Source organism: Polypterus senegalus, chromosome 9 (genome assembly GCF_016835505.1).
Source record: "Polypterus senegalus isolate Bchr_013 chromosome 9, ASM1683550v1, whole genome shotgun sequence".
In the NCBI taxonomy this organism is placed as follows: domain Eukaryota; kingdom Metazoa; phylum Chordata; class Cladistia; order Polypteriformes; family Polypteridae; genus Polypterus; species Polypterus senegalus.
This window is the reverse complement of record NC_053162.1, coordinates 175850282-175870660: the sequence shown is the minus strand read 5'-3', so window position 1 is coordinate 175870660 and position 20379 is coordinate 175850282. Positions and strand designations below refer to the sequence as shown.

The 20379-nt window shown below is 38.0% G+C and overlaps 1 protein-coding gene across 3 annotated transcripts in view; it reads left to right on the top strand.

The window, feature by feature from the left end:
• pomt1 (protein-O-mannosyltransferase 1) overlaps positions 1–20374 on the top strand; it is a 33522-nt gene extending 13148 nt beyond the window's left edge. For all 3 annotated transcript variants that reach the window (XM_039764374.1, XM_039764373.1, XM_039764375.1), the window contains 15 exons: positions 379–490; positions 2020–2088; positions 3417–3510; positions 6631–6786; positions 7565–7695; positions 8057–8152; positions 8915–9007; positions 9159–9255; positions 11585–11677; positions 12053–12173; positions 12276–12373; positions 14833–14946; positions 18162–18288; positions 18413–18590; positions 19731–20374. In XM_039764374.1, coding sequence (XP_039620308.1) covers positions 379–490; positions 2020–2088; positions 3417–3510; positions 6631–6786; positions 7565–7695; positions 8057–8152; positions 8915–9007; positions 9159–9255; positions 11585–11677; positions 12053–12173; positions 12276–12373; positions 14833–14946; positions 18162–18288; positions 18413–18590; positions 19731–19905 — 1754 coding nt within the window. In that variant the 3' untranslated portion in view covers positions 19906–20374. The remainder of the gene's footprint in view (positions 1–378; positions 491–2019; positions 2089–3416; positions 3511–6630; positions 6787–7564; positions 7696–8056; positions 8153–8914; positions 9008–9158; positions 9256–11584; positions 11678–12052; positions 12174–12275; positions 12374–14832; positions 14947–18161; positions 18289–18412; positions 18591–19730) is intronic.
• The last annotated feature ends 5 nt before the right edge of the window (positions 20375–20379 follow it).

The following is a 20379-nucleotide window of genomic DNA, read 5'->3' as shown; positions in this document are numbered from 1 at the left end:
ATACTGGCTGGGAACTGAATCTTGGAGTTCTTAATCTTTGAGTTCTTAATGAGAACAAGCCATTCCATCCAAAAGACTCACCAAACCCACTAATCCTGATTTTTTTTCTCGATTTTATTTAGTCACATATAACCATGAAAATTGTGGTTAAAGAAAATTTTATTTTGCTTTTTAGTGTATTTATAACTAAAGTAAATAAAATTGTTTTACTTAAAACAAAAAAGTATATACAGTATTTTATTTTTTATAAATAATAGTTAACCTTAATATTTGCTACTCAAAATACCTAAGTCAACTTTCAGTGGACCTGTTTGACAAAAGGTTTTTTTTATTTCCTTGTGAAGCTTCTGAATCGACTATTTCTTGTTTATTTTGTAGAGAATGCGCTGATTTGCCAATCACGGTTCATGCTGCTGGAGTCTGTGCTCACATTTTTTCTCTTTCTGGCTGTTCTTTCCTATCTAAAGTTCAACAATGTACAGAAAAGTGGGTGAGTTTTTTTTTTTTTTTAAAACATGCATTTTCAGAACTCTTTGCATGTTTTATAATTGGCATAACAGTGTTAAAATTAAAAGCAAATGGGCACTGGCAAGAGTTTGACACCACCTGAAAGACACAGGGCATCAGAAGACATCACAGACCTGCATGCAAAAGAGAGGTGTGTGAGTACAGGGGCCTATAGGGGGCAGTATGTCCTGTTTATATGTAGTGTGCTGTGGAAGGGCAATGTGCAGAATTGTGTGCTTGCTGGGCGCATGTTCACAAGAGCTGAAATGGTACCTCTTTGTGAAAAGTCCAGGTAGGTGAGGATTTGAAAGCCGCACTTGTCTTTGTGGGACATATAACCTACTAGAGTAAAATTCCTTTTTTCTTATTTTCTAAAACATACAGTTCCTTCACAAAGTATTCAGATCCCTTTACTTTTTACACATTTTGTTATGTAGCAGCCTTGTTCTGAAATCATTGAAATTCTTTTTTTTTTTTCCCTCATCAACTAACACTCAGTAGTACTCCAGAATGACCATGCATAAACATGATTTTCTAATTTTTTGTAAATGTATTACAATTAAAAACCTGATAAATATAATTGGCACAAGTATTCGGACCTTTTACTCCATACTTCGTTAAAGCACCTTTGGCAACAATTCAAGCCTGCAGCCTTCTTGAGTTTGGTGTGATGAGCTTCACACACTTGGATTTGGGAATTTTCTGCCCTTTTTCTCTGCTGATGCTCTCAAGCTCTGCCAGCTTGGATGGAGACCATCGGTGGACAGCTATTTTCAGGTCTCTCCAGAGGTGTTTGATCGGGTTCAAGTCTGAGCTGTGACTGGGCCACTCAAAAACATTCACAGTTGAGTTGAGCCTAAGCCACTCCAGTGTTGTCTTTGCTTTTTGCATGGGGTCATTGTCCTGTAGGAAGGTTATAGTGCCTTCTAATATTGAAGCACCACCTAAAGCATCCAGGACCAGCCAGTAGTAGCATGTTTAAAGAGTTGCTAAACTACAGAATTAGAAACACAATTTTTTTAAACAATCCCGTTGTCTTATGTGTATTTTTTAAGGCATACTAGAATCTCTTATTTATTTTGGTCTGATTTTGGGGAACTATGTGCTGTCTTAATAAGATTCCAAATTGCAAGTATTGTGGAAAATATGCTGTATTAATTCTTCAGTTACCTCAAGCTATTATTTTGTATTTTATGTCTCTTCTTGCATTTAAGCGTTTGACCCATATTGTGTGCTGTTTTGCAAAACATTTTTGTCACAATTTAGTACTAGCAGCTTCAATTTTCTGCTGACAGTTTATGCTGTGAATCCTGTAATTCTGTGACTTCACGTCATCTCCATTGCAGGTAGTTCAAGCTCTCTGCCAGTTCCAAAACCTACGAGGAAGAGGGGGGAAATGACTTTCATTCACAGCTCTGTGACATCTCCAATGTCTTGCTGTCCTGGTTAAGTTAGGCTAGAGCGCTGAAAGACTAAATGGACATTGGGTCCTTTTCCTTTTATTATCCCTAGTGGTGCTTTCTCTATGAGTTGGTGGTCATGGCTTCTACTGACTGGCTTGGCCTGTGCTTGTGCTGTGGGGTAAGTATTTTTAAATCTTTGGCAGTGCTAAATTAATAGTAACTCTTCTAATCACTGCATAATATCCCATGGCTTAATTTAAACTTACACAATCACATACAAAATTATTTGGCCAGATAGCTTAAAACAGAGGGACCACGGAGACTTACCCACTTAATCTGAGTAGAAATATAGCATCAAATGAATAAAAATGAAAGTGCGACTTAAAGATGCAATGGAAAAGACTACCCTGTAATGCAAGTTCACACAATTTTCACAAAAAAAAGTCAAAAAATTGTATGCTATGCCTAGTCAGTCTTGATTGGCCTTGGGTCTTTGTGATACTTTTTTACATCCTCATCATTTGACAGAATAAAACAATAAAGATTTAAACATTAAGTGAATTGAGAGCCTTCCAGTCACCCACTGCTGAAAAAATCTACTGACTGTAAACTGTCTAAATGGAAATGGTAACACTTTTATTTGAGAAATCAAATGGCGATGAGATGGGAAATGACAAAGTACAACATGGACCGAACATACAAACAATGCATAATCTGCACCCTGCCCATCCAGCAGCAGCACTAAGTACTGCTTTGTGGTGGTCAGGTATGTGCTGGTCCTTGTAAGTCCCAGCAAACAACTGAAACAATTATTTTGTACATGCATTCCCATCCTTTACATACCAGAACTGTATGGCTCTTCCAAACAGGAGCATCAGATTGCTGGCTAATTTTTCTGCAACATGGGCTTTGTTGGTGGCCTTTTAAAATTTAGGGCAGTCCTCCTCAACAGTATGTAAACATGAAGATGCAGCATAATGAGTTTTTGTGTTTTTTTTTTGTTTGTTTTTATTTTTGCTTTTTCGTCAAAGTTGCCTTTCTCTACTGGCATTTCTCTGTGTTGCATGACCTTAATTTGGAAAACTTCATTTTAGTTGTAGATGACCTTTTAAGGTCCTTCAGTAAACTGAAAAGGTTGTACACACACATACAGCCAAGGGTATAAAGAACACTGCAGGGCTAATTAGTCCAAACCATAAGCCAGAAACACCCAGCATGATTTGTGTTTTCCGTCCCATGACAGAATGGAAAAAAAATATAAAGAACTGTCGGTACACAGTTGTGTAATTTGACTTCCCTGTGATTTCCCCAAACCACCCCCTGCGTTGTTTGCAGATAGCAAGACTGACATACTATACGCCTAGAAGTCATGTAATGTGACATTCATTTTAATCTTTTTTATTTTTATTCCTAAGAAAATGTTTCATTTCACAATTGAAGGATTATTTCATCTGGCTAACAGAATTACAGTCTTTTTTAACTGATAATTATGAATTTAATTTTCAGTGTCAAATACATGGGCTTGTTCACCTATATGCTTCTGCTGGGCATTGCAGGGACACAGACATGGCAGATCATTGGCAACCGTTCCATTGGGCATGTGAGTATTGCATGACCAACTATGAAGTGTTTTGCTAAATTACTGTAAATGTTTTTTATTTCATATTTTCCATTAAAGGCATATGTTGGTAAAATCTGTAAGAAGCTTCAAATTATGTATGTTTGCTTGCTTTTCACTGTTTCCAAATTTTTGAAACAGAAAAGTAGCACCCCAGTAACATTCACACTCGTATTTATCCATATTACATTGGCCACAAATCTTGAACTTAATGTTTTTCGGATGTGGAAGGAAACCTGGAACACCTAGGGGGAAAAAAAATACAAGAAATGTTTAGAACATATTAAAGCCACAGTGCCTGGGCTAAGAGTTCTATCAACAAAAAGTGACAGTTCTGTGCGTAAAGTTTGTTTGGTTGTCTTCTCATTAATGTAAACCATAAATTTCAGCTTGAGCTACTAATAATTATAATACACTTAGGGGGCTCTGTCCCTGCTCGCTTCGCTCGCCCACCCCGTGTTTGGTTTATTTAAAGAGATTATTTTCTTGAGAACTGTTACATATGCATTATTTTCACTTTTACTTTAAAAACTTTTGTAAAAACAATACTTGTCCTTTATTTCCGGCCCCGGGCGTGGTTACATCTCTTTCTCGCAGGATGTATAATGCTGGTCGCGTTGTGAAGGGAGGGTGGCTGAATGCACGCTAAGGAAAAGCCCGTCGGATCATCTGCTGTCTTTCTGCTGCTTGCGAGCTGCCTGTTCTGCTTGTCGCATGTCGTTGTTTTAAGAGCTGGGAGCACATGATGCGTGTCTGCCAAAAGCAATCCAACAACTGCTAGGTTAGATGTCCGTGGACTTGTTTTAAATGATGGCTCACTGCCTTGTCTCGCGTGTCGTTGTAAAAACAATACTTGTCCTTTATTTCCGGCCCCAGGCGTGGTTAAATCTCTTTCTCGCAGGATGTATAACACTGCTCGCGTTGTGAAGGGGGGGCAGCTGCTCTCGCGCTGCCCATTGATCATTTTAAAGCCTTTACAGCTGCTGTCCTTTTTGCCACTTCGTGTTTCTGCTGCTCGCATTGTGAAGAGGGGGAGTTAGGGTGGCTGAACGCATCATCTGCTGGGAGCTGCGTGTTTTGCTTGTCACTTGTCATTGTTTTAAGAGCTGGGAGCAAGTTAAAGTGTCTCTCGCCGGGACTTCAGATTGTCTTCTGAGAAGATCACATCTCGTCTCCCTAGTCTGCCTCCACAAGAATTTTTTTATAATAGAGAGATTTATCCACTGGAAACTATGCTCATTTCCCATAAGAGAACTTTTATCTGAGTCGCAGAGGATTCTGTGCTCACAGGCCCGGGGAAATGTTGGTAAAATGTGTATTTTTTTATTGTTTTCATTGTTGTTTGGGTTTTTCACAATTTATTTATTTATTTTGTCACGCTAACACAATCGTTGGCTCTATTGTTTTATGGATCCATTGTCTTTGATTCGAATTTTGCATTTGTTCATGCTTATCTTCTCACATCCCTTGATAGTAAATTGGAGATTCCAGTTTGGCCCAATATAAATATGGGAATGTGAAAGTGTGGGCCTTGTGATGCACTGGTGCCTTATCCACAGCTGTTTCCTACTTTCTACCCACTGCACCCAGGGTAGGCAGTAGCCTGCACTGTATCTCTGAATTTGATTAGGCAGGAGACTGTTTGCATTGTTTATCTTGGAGCACAGCACATACATACTTGCTAGTTATGTAAAGTCAATGGTACTCTATTAACATTTTGTGATTAGGTTTTGTGTGGTCTTTTTTTTTTTATTTTATTTATTTTTTTTTTTTTACCCTTCAGAGGTTCAGACAGATGGAAAGTAAAGTCTAGTAAGATGAGAATGGCTGCATACTGGCATCTCCTTATTAAGTCAAAAAACAAGTGTCATGAAGTGAAGAAGAGAACTAAAATGGACAGCTGTCTGAAAACTACTGCAACAATTTTGAATTGCCTATTGCCAGACCATTATACTTTTACAAGAAGTTTGCAAGATTGGGGCAGAGAGAGGGTTTTGTGCGTGGGGTTGTATTTTTTATTTAAGTAATTGATGCACATTTTAAAACAAAGCCTTACTATTCACTTTTACCTTTCCTTCAGGTCCTACCTCAGCAGACCGTGATGTTAGCACATTTTGTTGCCTTGTATGCAGTTAGTAATCCTTTCACCTGACTAGTCAGTCCTCGCTACAGAGCATGTGCAGCAACAGCGAACAATTAGATTGGCACTTGGCAGACTGACAGTCCTCCTTCACAAATCTATTGTCAATGTTGCATGTTTGGATGGTTCATGAGCAGCATTGGATTTTATTTTGAATTCAACCATCCAATATTAGAGCCCAACTTCATGATCTTTTAAAAATAATAATCATTATAATCTGCAGATAACATGGCTGTGTTTTTGTTATTATGCAGTTACTGCATGCATGCTTTTTGTGGCTATTTGTAACTTATGGGGCTATGCCGCAGAGCAATTTTCAGGTTAAGAGCTCTACTCAAGGGCCGAATAGGGTAGGATCGCTTCTGGCATTAATGGGATTTGAACCAGCAACAAAGTACAATTTTTCTCAAAAGGCATTGGTAAAATTCTACTGGCACTGTTCTTTCAGTTAAACATACTCAAGGGTGCTTGTTAAAAATGAAGGAGAAGTGCATTTAAGATAATAGCCAGAAACCATGTCTTCATTTAAGGAGTCTTGGGGATCTGGATCAAACTATGGAATCATGGAGTTGAAGCTCAAACTTTGACAACATTTAAAAATAGCTGGATGGAATGTTGAAAGAACTTAGCAATTAGCTAACATACAAACTTGATGGTCAGAATGGTTTTCTCAGTGTCAAACTTCTTGTGTTCGGTGCCATAGTATTATAGATAACTATTTTTTCTTTTATAACTGTTACTGTGACATTACTGGTAACTGTTTTAATATGGTTACCAGTGATGTCATACAAGTCAATTCATATGTAAAGGTGTCATGTCATCAGCAGGCACCCACTTTTCTGTAGTTTGGAAAACGGAACAGATTTTATTTGACTGGAATGATTTAAAAAAAAAAAAAAGATTTGAGAACAAGTACCTTAAAATATTTCAATAATTTTTAATGTGATGCTTTCACTTCTCAGGTTACAGTGTTGTGCCATGTTCTGGCCAGAATTTTTGCTTTGCTTCTCTTGCCTGCTCTTCTTTATGTGGGATTCTTCTATGCTCATCTTCACTTGTTGTACCGCTCTGGACCTCATGACCAGATAATGACAAGTGCATTTCAAGCAAGTTTAGAGGTGAGTAATTTAGCCTTTTTAAAACTGCATACAACAGTTCAGTGTATTATCCAAGGTTTCTATATTTTGGCTTAGTTTGATATATATTTTGTTTTTTTCTTTGTAAATAAACTATAGCAGTCCCACATGACAACTGCAGTAGTCCATTAATTTGGATAACAGAGACATTTAATTTTGTGTGTGTGTGAATACATACATATACAGTGTGTGTGTATGTATATACAGTGCATCCGGAAAGTATTCACAGCGCATCACTTTTTCCACATTTTGTTATGTTGCAGCCTTATTCCAAATTGGATTAAATTCATTTTTTTCCTCAGAATTCTACACACAACACCCCATAATGACAACGTGAAAAAAGTTTACTTGAGATTTTTGTTAATTTATTAAAAATAAAAAAATGAGAAAGCACATGTACATAAGTATTCACAGCTTTTGCCATGAAGCTCATCCTGTTTCCCCTGATCATCCTTGAGATGTTTCTGCAGCTTCATTGGAGACCACCTGTGGTAAATTCAGTTGATTGGACATGATCTGGAAAGGCACACACCTCTCTATAGAAGGTCCCACAGTTGACAGTTCACGTCAGAGCACAAACCAAGCATGAAGTCAAAGGAATTGTCTGTAGACAATTAGAGATATCTAGCATGATTTTTCCCCATTGAGATCTGATGTGTTTTCAAAGTGTTCCTTTAATTTTTTGAGCAGTACTGAATTGCATGATCTTTGAATGACCTACAGTATGTTGGCCCACTGTGCTGTTCTTTCCACACTTTAGGGTGGTTTGGCCAGGATCACTCAAGGACAGCCTCTGGAGGTGGCGTACGGCTCCCAGATCACCATGCGGAATGTCTTGGGAAAGCCCATGCCCTGCTGGCTACACTCCCACAAGAGCAACTATCCCATCAGGTGACTTTTTCTCGTTCAGAAGCAGATAGGACTGCTGTATTTTTTTATGCATTTGCATTTGGTGGTTATTTTCTATACTGCATTAATGCTGACTGATAATTAATGCTTATTCTGGATTTTATAACATCTTTACTAGTGAGAAGAGAAAGGCCATCTTAATATCCAATCAATTAAGTTTTGTGTTATTCATGACAACATGAAAAAATTTGTAGTTCCTGTCTTATTACTTTAACATCACAGTAGTAGTACAGTAGATAATTATACACCAGTTTGTTGCCTTTATGCCCAGTATTACTAGCATACGCTCAGCCTTGCCATAACCCAGAATTAGGTTGACTTTTATGTTGTTACATTTTGTAAGGTATGACAATGGCAGAGGAAGTTCTCACCAACAACAGGTCACGTGTTACCCATTTAAGGATGTTAATAATTGGTGGATTGTGAAGGACCCAACAAGGTAGGTGTTTAAATTTCTAAAATTGTACATGTTTCCAGAGCTTCGTTTTCTGGCATCATCTAACGTTTCATAAACCCGATTCTTGCTTTATTATTTTGGTATTGCACCTTTTATATTAAATATGACAGCATACTGGTTAGCATTGCTGCCTCAAAGAGCCGATTCTCATGCTTTGTCGTTGTCTGTGTGGAGTTCACATGTTCTCCCCATGTCTGCACTGAGTATTTCTCTGGGTTTTTCAGTTTTTCTCTTACTTCCTCAAAGATCGTTGTTTTAGGTAATTTAATATTTCCAAATTTGGGGTGTGGGTCCTGTGATGTACTGTCACCTATTACTTGCCTTGTACCCAGTGCTGCTGGGACAGTCCAGCCCACCATGACCCTGAAGGTGATTATATAGTTTTGACTATGTTAGCTTATTTGACCTTTTATCGCACTATTTTTAAAAGATTGAAAAATATTTATGGAGTATTATCTGTCAAAGAATTTATACTTGATATAAAACTATTGGTCTCCACTTGTGCGCTATATTTTGGCAGCTCAGTGTGCTCTAAAATAATCCAGATTATTAGGTCAAGTTGTTTTCCTAACTCTTTCCCTTACAGCTAGAGTTAATGAAAGAATAATAATAGAGGGTTTAAAAATTATCTTCTAATAGTTTTGTTATGCTTTACCTAAATGGTGTATTTCAGTGGTTTAGGGAATAATTCAATTATTGCATTTTTTTAAGTTGTCCTGTGTGCGTCTTTTTTTTTTTTTACAGGCAGGATCTTGTAGTTAGTAACCCACCCAGATCTGTGCGCCATGGAGATCTCATTCAGCTAGTTCATGGCATGACATCGCGATTCCTGAACACGTATGTATATGGCATTTTTTTAATTTGTTTTTTAAAGCTGTCACTAGTAATAGTAGTAGAGGTTGATAAATTTCTCAGCAATGCACGAGTCTATTTAACAAAGTGACAGTGAACCTAAAATCTAATCTTCTTATGTTATGTCATCCAACAGGCATGATGTTGCAGCTCCCATGAGCCCTCACTCACAAGAAGTGTCCTGTTACATTGACTATAACATTTCCATGCCAGCACAGAACCTATGGAGGGTGGTAAGTTTGCAGTCTAACATACACTTCTGTCTTTTTTTCCCCCAGGATGGACCATAGTGTCCTTTTGTGTTATGAACAATTTGCACCAGAGGTATGCATTTCCATGTGACCCAATTTGTTACTTAGGCAGGCAGTGTGGCATAGTGGTTAAGAATTCGAGAGTCAAATCCCAGTACTGATACTCTGTGACCATGAGCAAGTCACTTCACATATCTATGCTCCTATTGAAAAAGGAAATGCAACCAATTTTATGTCAGGTATTGTAAGTCACTTTGATAAAATGATCAACAAAATAATAAAAATGATTATAATACTCTGTGACACTTCACATAACATGTGTGCTGTTAGAGCAAGCAAAGTTTGTGTGTAGAAGCAGTACTGAAACCTGTGTAAAGAAGTTAGGAGTGCTATTACAAATTCAAGTCTGTCACAGAGCCCTAACCAGAGCTTCAGGAATTCTTGTGAGTAGAATAGTAATTTTAACGCTAGGCCTGGGAGTAAAGCAGAATGTTCAGTATGTTATGAAGAAAGCAGAAGTCACATTAAACATTCAGACATCTTACTTGTAAGTCAGTCCTTATTACCACTTTATTTATATAGGCTCATAATTAGAAGCTACTTCCTCACCTAGCACTGATTTGCATAATGATATCATTAATGGCAGCACTTCTGGGTTCTTGGAGTGACATGTTGTAATTTTTATTCTTCTGTTTATCAGTGAGAAGGCTTCATTCTTTAATTTTCAAACAAATCAGCACTGGAAGTGAGGTAATAATCAATTGTCGATGAGATGTTTGTCATTTTCCTGTGCAGTCAGGCATACATTAACTTTCATTCATGTACTCGTGCCAGCTTGGAGATGCTAAACACACACACACACACACACACTCACTTCCAGGGGATGTGTTAAAGGGAAAAAAAAGAAAATACTTATTGAAACGACAGGTGGACTCTACATGGACAGTAGTCTTGCGGGGTCAGAGATGATTCTCACATAATAGTACATGTCTGGGGGCAACCTTTTAAAAAATTTGTAGAGAATAGACGCAAAATCCTGTACTGCAAAGGCTCCGCCTACAGGGCTTCTTCCTAAAATACTCACCCCCGATTCCTCCACTACCTTAAAGTGTAAACCACTGAAATTTTAGGAAGATGGCAAAAGAAACTGAGCAAAATGCTTGATTCTGATAGAAAATAAAAAAGCTAAAGTTACTGTTATTTCAGGAGTTCAGTAGCACAAGGTAACTGAAGTTTAATGATTATTATTTAAATTGTAATTAGCACGGTGGCATTATAGACATGCAACTACTGGACTCTACATGTTTGAGATGTGCTACTTTCTGCTAGGATATCTTTTTGTCATTTTGACTACTACATCACTATATGGCATAATAAAGGCAAACAGTGTTTAGATAGGCATTGTGGTCTATGGATATACTGCGTGTTAAAATGCTGCTCCTATACTCTGGCATGGCATGTTTGCATTTCCAACCTGACAGCAATGTTAACTCCCTTCAGCTATTCACTTAGATTTGCAGTCAGAAGGTGGATGCTGTACAGCCTTATCCATGCTGTACTGGTGGTGTTAGAAAGATTTGTTGGTTTAGGTGTTTTTAGTCATGAAATCTGCATCTCCTGTGGCTCTTCGTTATCAGCTGTTAACAGCAGTCCTTTTGATGGTATGTGACACATCGTTTACTTCAAATTCATATTTCACAGTTCATATTTTCATGAATATAGCTGCCAATTAATTCAAACTTCCATCAACTACTGCACTGATGTTGTAACACTGAACAACAGAGGATGCCACAGCACCTGTAATAACAAACTATTCACATTTATGACTCATCCATGGATGTCTTTGAACGCCAATAATCTGATATTACAGAAAGGTTTTTCCTTTGTGACAGGTTATGTTTATTTGAAATGTGCAACATGTTTTTTTTTTATTATTTTTTATTTTTTGGAAACTTTTCTACTGTAGATGATTCATTGTAATCGGAAGCTTGATGTCTATCAAACCAGGGTTTACAAGCACCACTGGTTTTTGCAGTTCAAAAGCACTGCCCCTACTTTGAGCATTGCCTTCATGAGGTATTAGATTGGTTCAGAAACATGACACTCATAGCCGTCTAATTGTTCCCACCCAGTTTTAAGTTAAACTAACTTGTGGTTGTCTCCAGACTTAAATGTCTGTATTGCGTGACTGCACTGCCATTGTCTAGGCTCTTGGAAACCAGCACTGCATTTCTAGCAAATGTGGCATACTCCTTTCATATACTAGCTATATAACTATTTAACGTGACCACTAATGTTCTTTTGCTTACAGGAAATTGTGAACAGGGAAACGGAGCATGGAGTATGGAAAGCAATTCTGTCCAATGTTCGGCTAATAAATGTAAACACCTCTGCCGTTTTGAAGGTATCCCAGATGTCTTTACATACTGTGATATTGATTAGCAGACTTAGCCATTGCAGAATGAAACCTAAATATATTGCTGTGGATGTGTGCAAGGTTGGTTCTATGTAGGAGTGAGGTAAAATTTTTAAAAGGCTACTGTGGTGGGGTATAAAAAAATAAGATGCGCATATCTCTGTAATGTCAGATTCAAGCATGAGTGGCTATGGGATGATGCTTCTGACATGCAGCCAGGTGAAGGACAAATTATTCAATGTGCTTGTGGGTCAAAGGCTAGTTCTGTGCTTTAGTTAGCAGGTTGGAATGGTATTTATTTATTTGGTCCTCTCCCAACTCTGCCATTTTTTGGTAATTAGATTTTTCTCCTATTTTTTGTAGTTGAGTGGAGCTTCTTTGCCAGACTGGGGTTTCCGCCAGCTAGAGACTGTTGCAGATAAAGTGTCAAAAGGGTACCACCAGAGCATGGAGTGGAATGTCGAGGAGCACAGATATGGAAAAAGTAAGCAAAGCTAATACCCTATAGTCAAAATGTGTGATCCATTGTTCAGCTTTCTTTTTTTTTAATACAGTGGGTTTATTATCCTTTTTTTTTTTTTTAAAGGTCATGAGCAGAAGGACAGAGAAGCTGAACTGCACCTACCAACACAAATGGATATAAGCAAAAATCTGAGCTTTCTGGCAAAATTCTCAGAACTACAGGCGAGTCTTTGCAAAGTATTAACGATTAATATTGAGCGATAAGCAAGTTCGTAGTTCAATTAGTTATCATTTGTCTTTAACCATTGTCAATCAGTCATTTTCATTATAGCATGGGCCTGCTGCATGTGTCCCAACTGTTTGTTCATTCTCACCAAGATTGATGTCTTCTGCTTGTTTTCTTTTAATTACACATTACGGATTGCCTTTAACAACTTTTTAATTCTAAACTGTACAATAGGTAGGGATTGACTGAGACATGTTCATTTGTGTACCATCAAGAAAAAATGATGCAGTATCATTAAAGACTGTAACTTCAGATCTCTCTTACATTAAGCTTAACTTTCACACCACTGTATGCTAGTAATTCATATTTTAGTCATTAGATGGTACCATTTAAACAATGTAGCCATAAAAACTAAATTGTTAATTCTCTGGATCTAAATAAAAGCAAATGGGATCAATGGCCCCCCAGTTGAATGTTTGAGGTTCAGTATGCCGAAGAATCAATCAAGCAAAAAGGAATGGAAAAGCTCAGATTAAATTAAAGCATCAGAAGAGTTTGAAGAAAACTCCAATGCCCCCTTTACAACTTACCTTACATCTGTCCTGTTGTTTGTGGAAGTGCTTTTAAAAATGATTCCTTGACTAGTACACCCTGGTAATCAGTACAGTAATCTTTACATTAATTCATTCATTTCCAAACCTTTTTCATTATGATTTTTAAAGTAGCAATACCAGAACCCATCCCAGCAATGTCTGCAGCTAAATAGGACTGAACTCTAGTAGTAGTACCAATAATATTATTAACCTTTATTTCTGGAGACCTTTGAGCTTAGTTATCCCAGTTCAGGTTCATGAGAAGGTGGCAGCATTTGGATGGATGCAGTCCTGAATGAAAGTGGTTCATCCACCACAGTTTGTCACAATAGAGTTGCCATTCATCAGTTCTGCATTTGTTTGTGAAATGGGAGGAAACTGTAGTATTAGGAAAATGAACATGCAAACTCTGTGGAGGCACAAGCCATGATAGGATTTGAGCCAAAGCACTACCATGCCAACCTTGTACATTCTTGTATACAAAACTAACAACTTTGAATAGAAATTTCAGAAAGATAAACAAAGAAAAGAAATGAGCTGAGAGGCTGGATATTTTATTTGCTGGGTGCTTAAGTATTTGAGTTGTTTTAAGAAAATAAGATTTTAATTCAAGTTAATACAAATGTGACCCTTGGTCATACAGTTTAAGATTGTTTGAATTACTAATGTATGCTAATGACAGCAGCTTTTTGATTAGAAATTTAAATTGCAATTAATTACATGATTAAAATTTTTAATTAAAGTTACTGTAACTGCATATTAATCAAAATATTACGCATTCAAGCATATCATTATATTTAAATAAAAAAAGAAAACACTCCGTGATTACTTTCTAATACAAAACAGTTTCAATAACCACTTGCCTAGGCATGTTAAATTATTGCAGGTATTTGTTGAATAGAAACAAATGAATAAACAGTGAAACACTAATCCGCCAACTGCTCAGAGTAAATTTATTTTTTTTTATCTTTCTTTTTACATCACAATGCTAATTATGTCCAGCACTTTGGTTTAGTTATATCAATAATGCTGTCTTTAAAATATGAAGACAAAAAAGAAAACAATTGATTTTCCATTACTTGTTAAGCCAATTGCTTAAGCAGATCAGTCTGTTTACACTGGACAGTTTAAGGCATGCTTTTTTTTTGTAAAAGAACAGTCCAGCCTGTATGTATGTGTAGAGGAGTCTGGATAATTTAAACCTGTTTAGTGGTGGACACTGATAGATAGATAGTGTTCAGCAGTAGTTTTGGTTTACAATCACATGGGATGTGAATGTTGAAGTGGTGCCACTGGAGGTAAATACTTATTATTGCCTAGTCTAAAAATTGTCACAGGGAATAGTTGTAAAGAGAGCAATTCATACATTTATTACTGTGAATGGTGACTCCAAAATGGAGGCTACATTCATTCACCTTTTTGATATTCTTTAGTAGTTACATTTGATGCCAGCCTCTGTTGTTTATAAAGCTGAAGCATGACTTGAACTTCCTGCTCTTCCTGTTTCTTTATACCATGTAACTTTTATCTTACTTCTGTGGTGTCTACTGAAAAAATTGAGGACTTGAAAGCTGCAATTATGGTCCATTTATGCACTGAGCATATAGCGTTGCTACAGTTTAATGTTGCTGACCATATATTTTGATATATTGTTCAATCCTAGAGAAATACTGTACATATTTTTTTCACTGCATTGAACATGTTGTATGGCATAGAAAGTTAAGACACATTATGTGATGATACAATGCTGTGAGAGCTTTTACTATTAAGGATTATTTTTTCATCACGTCCATTATGGACTTTGTCCCTTTTCAATAATATGTTATTCACGTTATCTGGCAAATACATTTCTTTTTATGTAGTGGAAAATGTTGACCTTTAAAAATGAAGAAACAGAGCACAAATATAGCTCCTCCCCCTTGGACTGGATCACCATGGATACCAACGTCGCCTACTGGCTCCACCCCTCTAGCAATGTGAGTGCCATTTCTTTTTCCTCCTATAACCCCACTCACTTGGGAGCATGTTTCTTTAAAAATCACAAACAGTGCAAAAAACAACAAATCCTCTTAACACCACAGGCTTAGCTACTGAAGAAAGAAAGGGTCGCCTTTTACTCCCAAATAGCAGCTAAGGGTCCTTGGAACAGTACCGTGTCAATAATTGATGGAGGAATGGGGAGGTGGTATCCCATCTACATCCATGTCTCAACTTCTAAGAAAACTGGAGAAATAGCATCTGTTGTCCATGCATGTGCTACAGAATATCCACATAGTGTGAGAGGTGGAGAGAAAATAGTTGGTAATATCTTGTATGATAAATACAAGGGTGAGTCAAAGATTATCTGCACTCCGGCTGTGGAATTTATTTTAATCATCTTTGAGAAAAGACAAATATATCATTTTTCGACATAACCTCCCTGCTTTTCAATACACTTTGTCCAACTGTCAACAAGCTTTCATATTCCTTCATTAAAATGCTTTAGTCTGAGATGCGAGCCACAAATTTACCGCTGTCTTCACCTCTTCATCAGACGTGAATCTTCATCCACGTAGGGCTTCTTTCAAAACCCAAGTCTGTCGTGGATTATTGCATAGGCAGAGCCATGGCTGATTTGCAAATAATTTGCCACATCATCTATTCAACAGAGTCATTTCACGTACACGCTCAATGTTGTCATCAGTCGGCATCCAACAACAACAACATTTATTTCTCTAGCACATTTTCATACAAACAGTAGCTCAAAGTGCTTTACATATTAAAGAACAGAAAAATGAAAGACACAATTATAAAACAAAATAAATCAACATTAATTAACATCGAATAAGAGTAAGGTTCAATGGCCAGGGGGGACAGAAAAAACAAAAAAAACTCCAGACGGCTGGAGAAAAAATAAATCCAGGTCCTCCTTCATGGCTGACACTTGTGTGAACTTCCTTGAACTTCTCTATTATATTCTCTATCATAGGCAATTCTTCACGACAAAACACTTTCTCCATACTGTGCCAAAAGTCTTTGGTAAATATTAGCACTCAGACCGCAAACAATTAGTCACTGCACATTGCTCTTCTTTCGTGCAAATCACAAGCAGGGCAGCCATTGTTTCTCACACCGCAGTTACAAATGATCTGACATAACTTGTTCACACCTGCACAGCACTGACTGGGGAGACAGGAACCTCGTATGGAAAGCGCTGAAAAGGCAGTGCTGCTAACAGAACTTTTCATATAACCAGAGTGCGGATAATTTTTGACTCGCCCTCATATTTTTATAGATTGTCTTTATTTGTAAAATTGTTGTTATACTTTTAATAATGTTTAAGCTAGCTCATTTGAAAAGAATTCTGTATGCAGGTGATACATTCTTGATTCATTTCCTAGCCTGGTGGAATACAGGTGGGCTGAGACTGGGGGTTGAAGGCCTTGCATTGATCTACTTGTAATTGGTTTCATAAAGTAGCCTGTTATGAAAGGGATTTGATGAGTTTGAGCCTGTGGAAGTGGGGAGTATGCTTTTAGAAATATAACCATGGGCTGGAATGGGGCCCGAGTCTTGCCTAAACAGGGCTGGAATGAAGTAGGGCATATCGGTCTGCACTATTAAATTCCATTGATCTAGGAGGCACATCAAAGAAGTTGGACTAGCAGAAAGACAGAGTTACAAAGAAACTCTCACTTTCTCAGTGATCATATTCAGAAAGGCCATGCTGCCTGTCTTAGCCATTTTCCCAACCAAGGGAGAGGATGGCTGTGGGTCTGTGGATCAAAGGCAATGCTGGATTACCTCGAATCTGAGACCAATCAACATAAAACAAAGAGCCACCTGGTAGCATATTACCAGTTTGTGTTGTACCTATTCCCGTTGTACTCTGCTGTTTTGGAAATATTATCTATAATGTATGACTGCTTGTGTAACATTGTCTCCCGCCTGTTCTTTACTTTGTCCAATTGCCTGAGATTACAGATGTTAAAGAAAGAGGGAAATTTTGAACTACAGTAGCAGCCATTTCTGACAGTGTGTAAAAAGTGTAGGATTTGAAACATTTTTTTCAGGTCTGCCTAATTCAGAGTATATGGGGATTAGGGCGCTATCACAAAACCATGTGTATTCCATTTTAACAATCTCAGGTTAGAGTTTACGCCCATTTATGCTACCTGGCTTGAATTAGTTCTATTCCTTCCTCATCCTGGCTTGAGCAATCACCAGATCATACTCTGTCCCACACATCACCTTTACTTTCAGAAAATTACGCATACATCTGCTGTCCTGGTAGAATTTTCATTCATTTTGTAAATTTCCGTGCTTAAAATACATGTAAATATATTTACAGCATATTGTGACATACAAATATGGTTCAGCAGATGATAATATATTTGTCATGTTACTTAGGTTTCACCCTACTTACAGTGCTCCATTTCATGTCAGTGATTCAGTGGAAGTGACATTGAGAGGAGCCAACGCAAGAATTGCACATCACTCAAGAACAGCTGTGCCTACTTTCATAAAAATTGGCTATTACATTATTGTTCATGCAATTTAAAATATAGACTTCATGGAGTTTCAAGAATTTTATTAGAGAGGAGTAATGCTGTGGCCAACACCATACAAATGTGCATTACTCCAGAGCAGCTGAGTGGATGTTAGTGAAATTGTGTATGTATATTACAGTTAACAGAGTTTATGGAGTTTCAAAAGTTTCTTCCTGACTAGAGGGAGCCACACAAAAAGCAGTAGGTTTTCCAACCTATAGCTGTATCAGTGATTCAATTGTTCAACAAGCCATCCAGTTTATTAAACTTCAAACATTGTGATACCACGGTAAACCAGGGAATACAAAATAAGTATTATTCATGGTATTAACCCAGCAAGTAGTTACCATCAATAATGAATACAGAAAGAACAAATTCACAACTTGGGAGACCAGAAACCTTGATCGATAGGTGGTGGAGATGACAAGTGGACAGCCAGCACTGACAAAGGGTCAACATTTAAAAATTAGTAATATTTGCTTTCTTACCTTAACTCATTATACCAATATATACCCAGGTAATGCCAGTACTGTGGCTAGTAAACCAATAAAATGTGTTTTATAGATTTAGATCATGCATAAAGTGAAAGTCCCATAATCCCATGTGTTTGTAATGTTTATAATTAATGAGGGTGGTGTGTTCATTTGTTTTCTCTTTTGTAGGCCCAAATACATTTGATTGGGAATATAATGACCTGGTATTCAGCTAATCTTGCTTTATGCATCTATGTGATCTTATTTCTTTGGTATTTAGTGAGGCGCCACCGTAAAATCAAAGATATTTCAGAAGGTAAGCTAATGAAACCCAAAATGGTAGTCACATATGTCCTGTCCCACTTGTTCAATCCAGGCACTGTGGATATCTGCTTGTGATCTCACTTGTCTGATATGCTCTTGCTTGCTCTTGTTTGCAGATTCTTGGACACAGTGGGTCCAGGCCGGCGTGATCTGTGCAGGAGGTTGGGCGATTAATTACTTACCTTTCTTCACCATGGAGAAAACCCTCTTCCTCTATCACTATCTGCCAGCGCTGACATTCAAAGTCCTGCTCTTCCCCATCATGCTCCAGCATACCTACGACCATATTATCAGGTAATAGCTTGGTTTTGTGAAGCCCTTAGTCAAAGTGATAAGGCATGAAGCTCAGCATGATTTGAGGGGATGAGCATCTGCAGGATTTTACCTGAACGTTTGTGACCAGTGGTCACCCAGAGGTTAATTTATTTTCTGTAAATGACTTCACTAGTCTAACTTGCCTTGATGCACTTAATATGGCCACATGTGGACACCCCCCTCCCCCCAAAAGGATTGAGTTCAGGTGTTTTGCTTCTATAAGGTGCATCAAATCAAGCACATAGCCATGCAGTCTCCTTGTACAAACATTAGCAGCAGAACTGGTCAAACTAAAGAACTCGGTGACTTTAAATGTGGCACTTTCATGGAATGCTGCCCTTGTCACAAGTCCCTTTGTAAAATTTCTACTTGGCTAAATCATCCCTGGTAAACTGTCAGTGCTATTATTGTGAAGTGGAAGCACTGAGGAGTCACAAGAGGTCAGCCATGAAGTGGAAGACCACACAGACTTTCTGAGCCTTGCTGACAAGTGCTGAAATGCGGAAAAATCGCCTCTCCTCTGTGACATCACTCGCAACTGAGTTTCAAACTGCCTCTACAAGCAACGAGAACTGTATGTCAGGTGCTTCATGAAATAAGCTTTCATTACTGAGCCTAGGATCCCAGTGTGCAGTGCCAATCATTGGTAAAGCTGGCCAACATTGGACATTGCAGCAATGAACATGTGCTCTCAGGAGTGATGAATCATGCTACACTGTCTGGCAGTCTGATGGATAAATCCAGGTTTACTGCATTGCCGGTGTGCTGGCGAAATTGCTTATCATGGGCTTGTCCATTCTGGCCCCCTAATCATCCCCATGGCTATCTTTCTCACCCTTTCACCGCCTAATAACTAATGTGTGGCGAGTGTACTGGCGCCATAATGGCTACTGTTGCATCATACAGCTGGGTGCTATATATTGTTGGTGGTTGAAGTGGTTCCCTTCTGTCTATGTAAAGCATTTTGAGTAGCATGAAAAGCACTATATAAACATAATTATTTTTACTGTCCTGACAGCTTAATATTCTGTGACAAACCTCTCTTTACCCCACATTGAATAGGTAGGAGTTCTTTATTATAGACGTTCTGCCCACTAAAGAGTGTGTTTCTTGTTTTAGCCTTCCAGCATACAGACATGGATTTGGTGCCCTTGTCCTGGCTTGGTTCTCGTCAGTCTATATGGTGTATGTCACATTCAGTCCTCTAACATATGGACAGCCATCCCTATCTGCAGCAGAACTTGGAGCATTACGTTGGAAGGACAGCTGGGATATTCTTATTCGAAAAAGCTAAGGGCATGAAGTGCCTTTAAAGCAATGTTTTCACAAGGTGCCCTGACAGGATGTAAGAGGAGAGCTGGGTGCTCAGTCTGAAGGCCACAATGTTTGCTGTCAAAACATGACGGTTGGCTGGATGTCACTTCTGTCAAGTCCATACACATGATTGCAGTTAGGTTCACAATCAAATGAATCATTCAGAATTAGCTTGGGCCCAAAATCCAGAGAGGTTTAAAAAGTTTGATCATTTCTAGTCTCTTGATACTTGTAAATAATGGAAAATTAAACCAAATTTTGTTTTACATTGTTGAGAAAAAAAAGTTTTACAACAAAAACTATGTTTATGCCTAACTTTGTTTTTAAGTACTATGTGTTCATACATCTTGTACAAAACTGCCCCCCAGTCCCCCCAACCCTTGGTCATCTGTCTACTCTACCATTTGGGTCTGAACGCTATAATAAAGTCATCACTCCAAATAAAAAGACATGA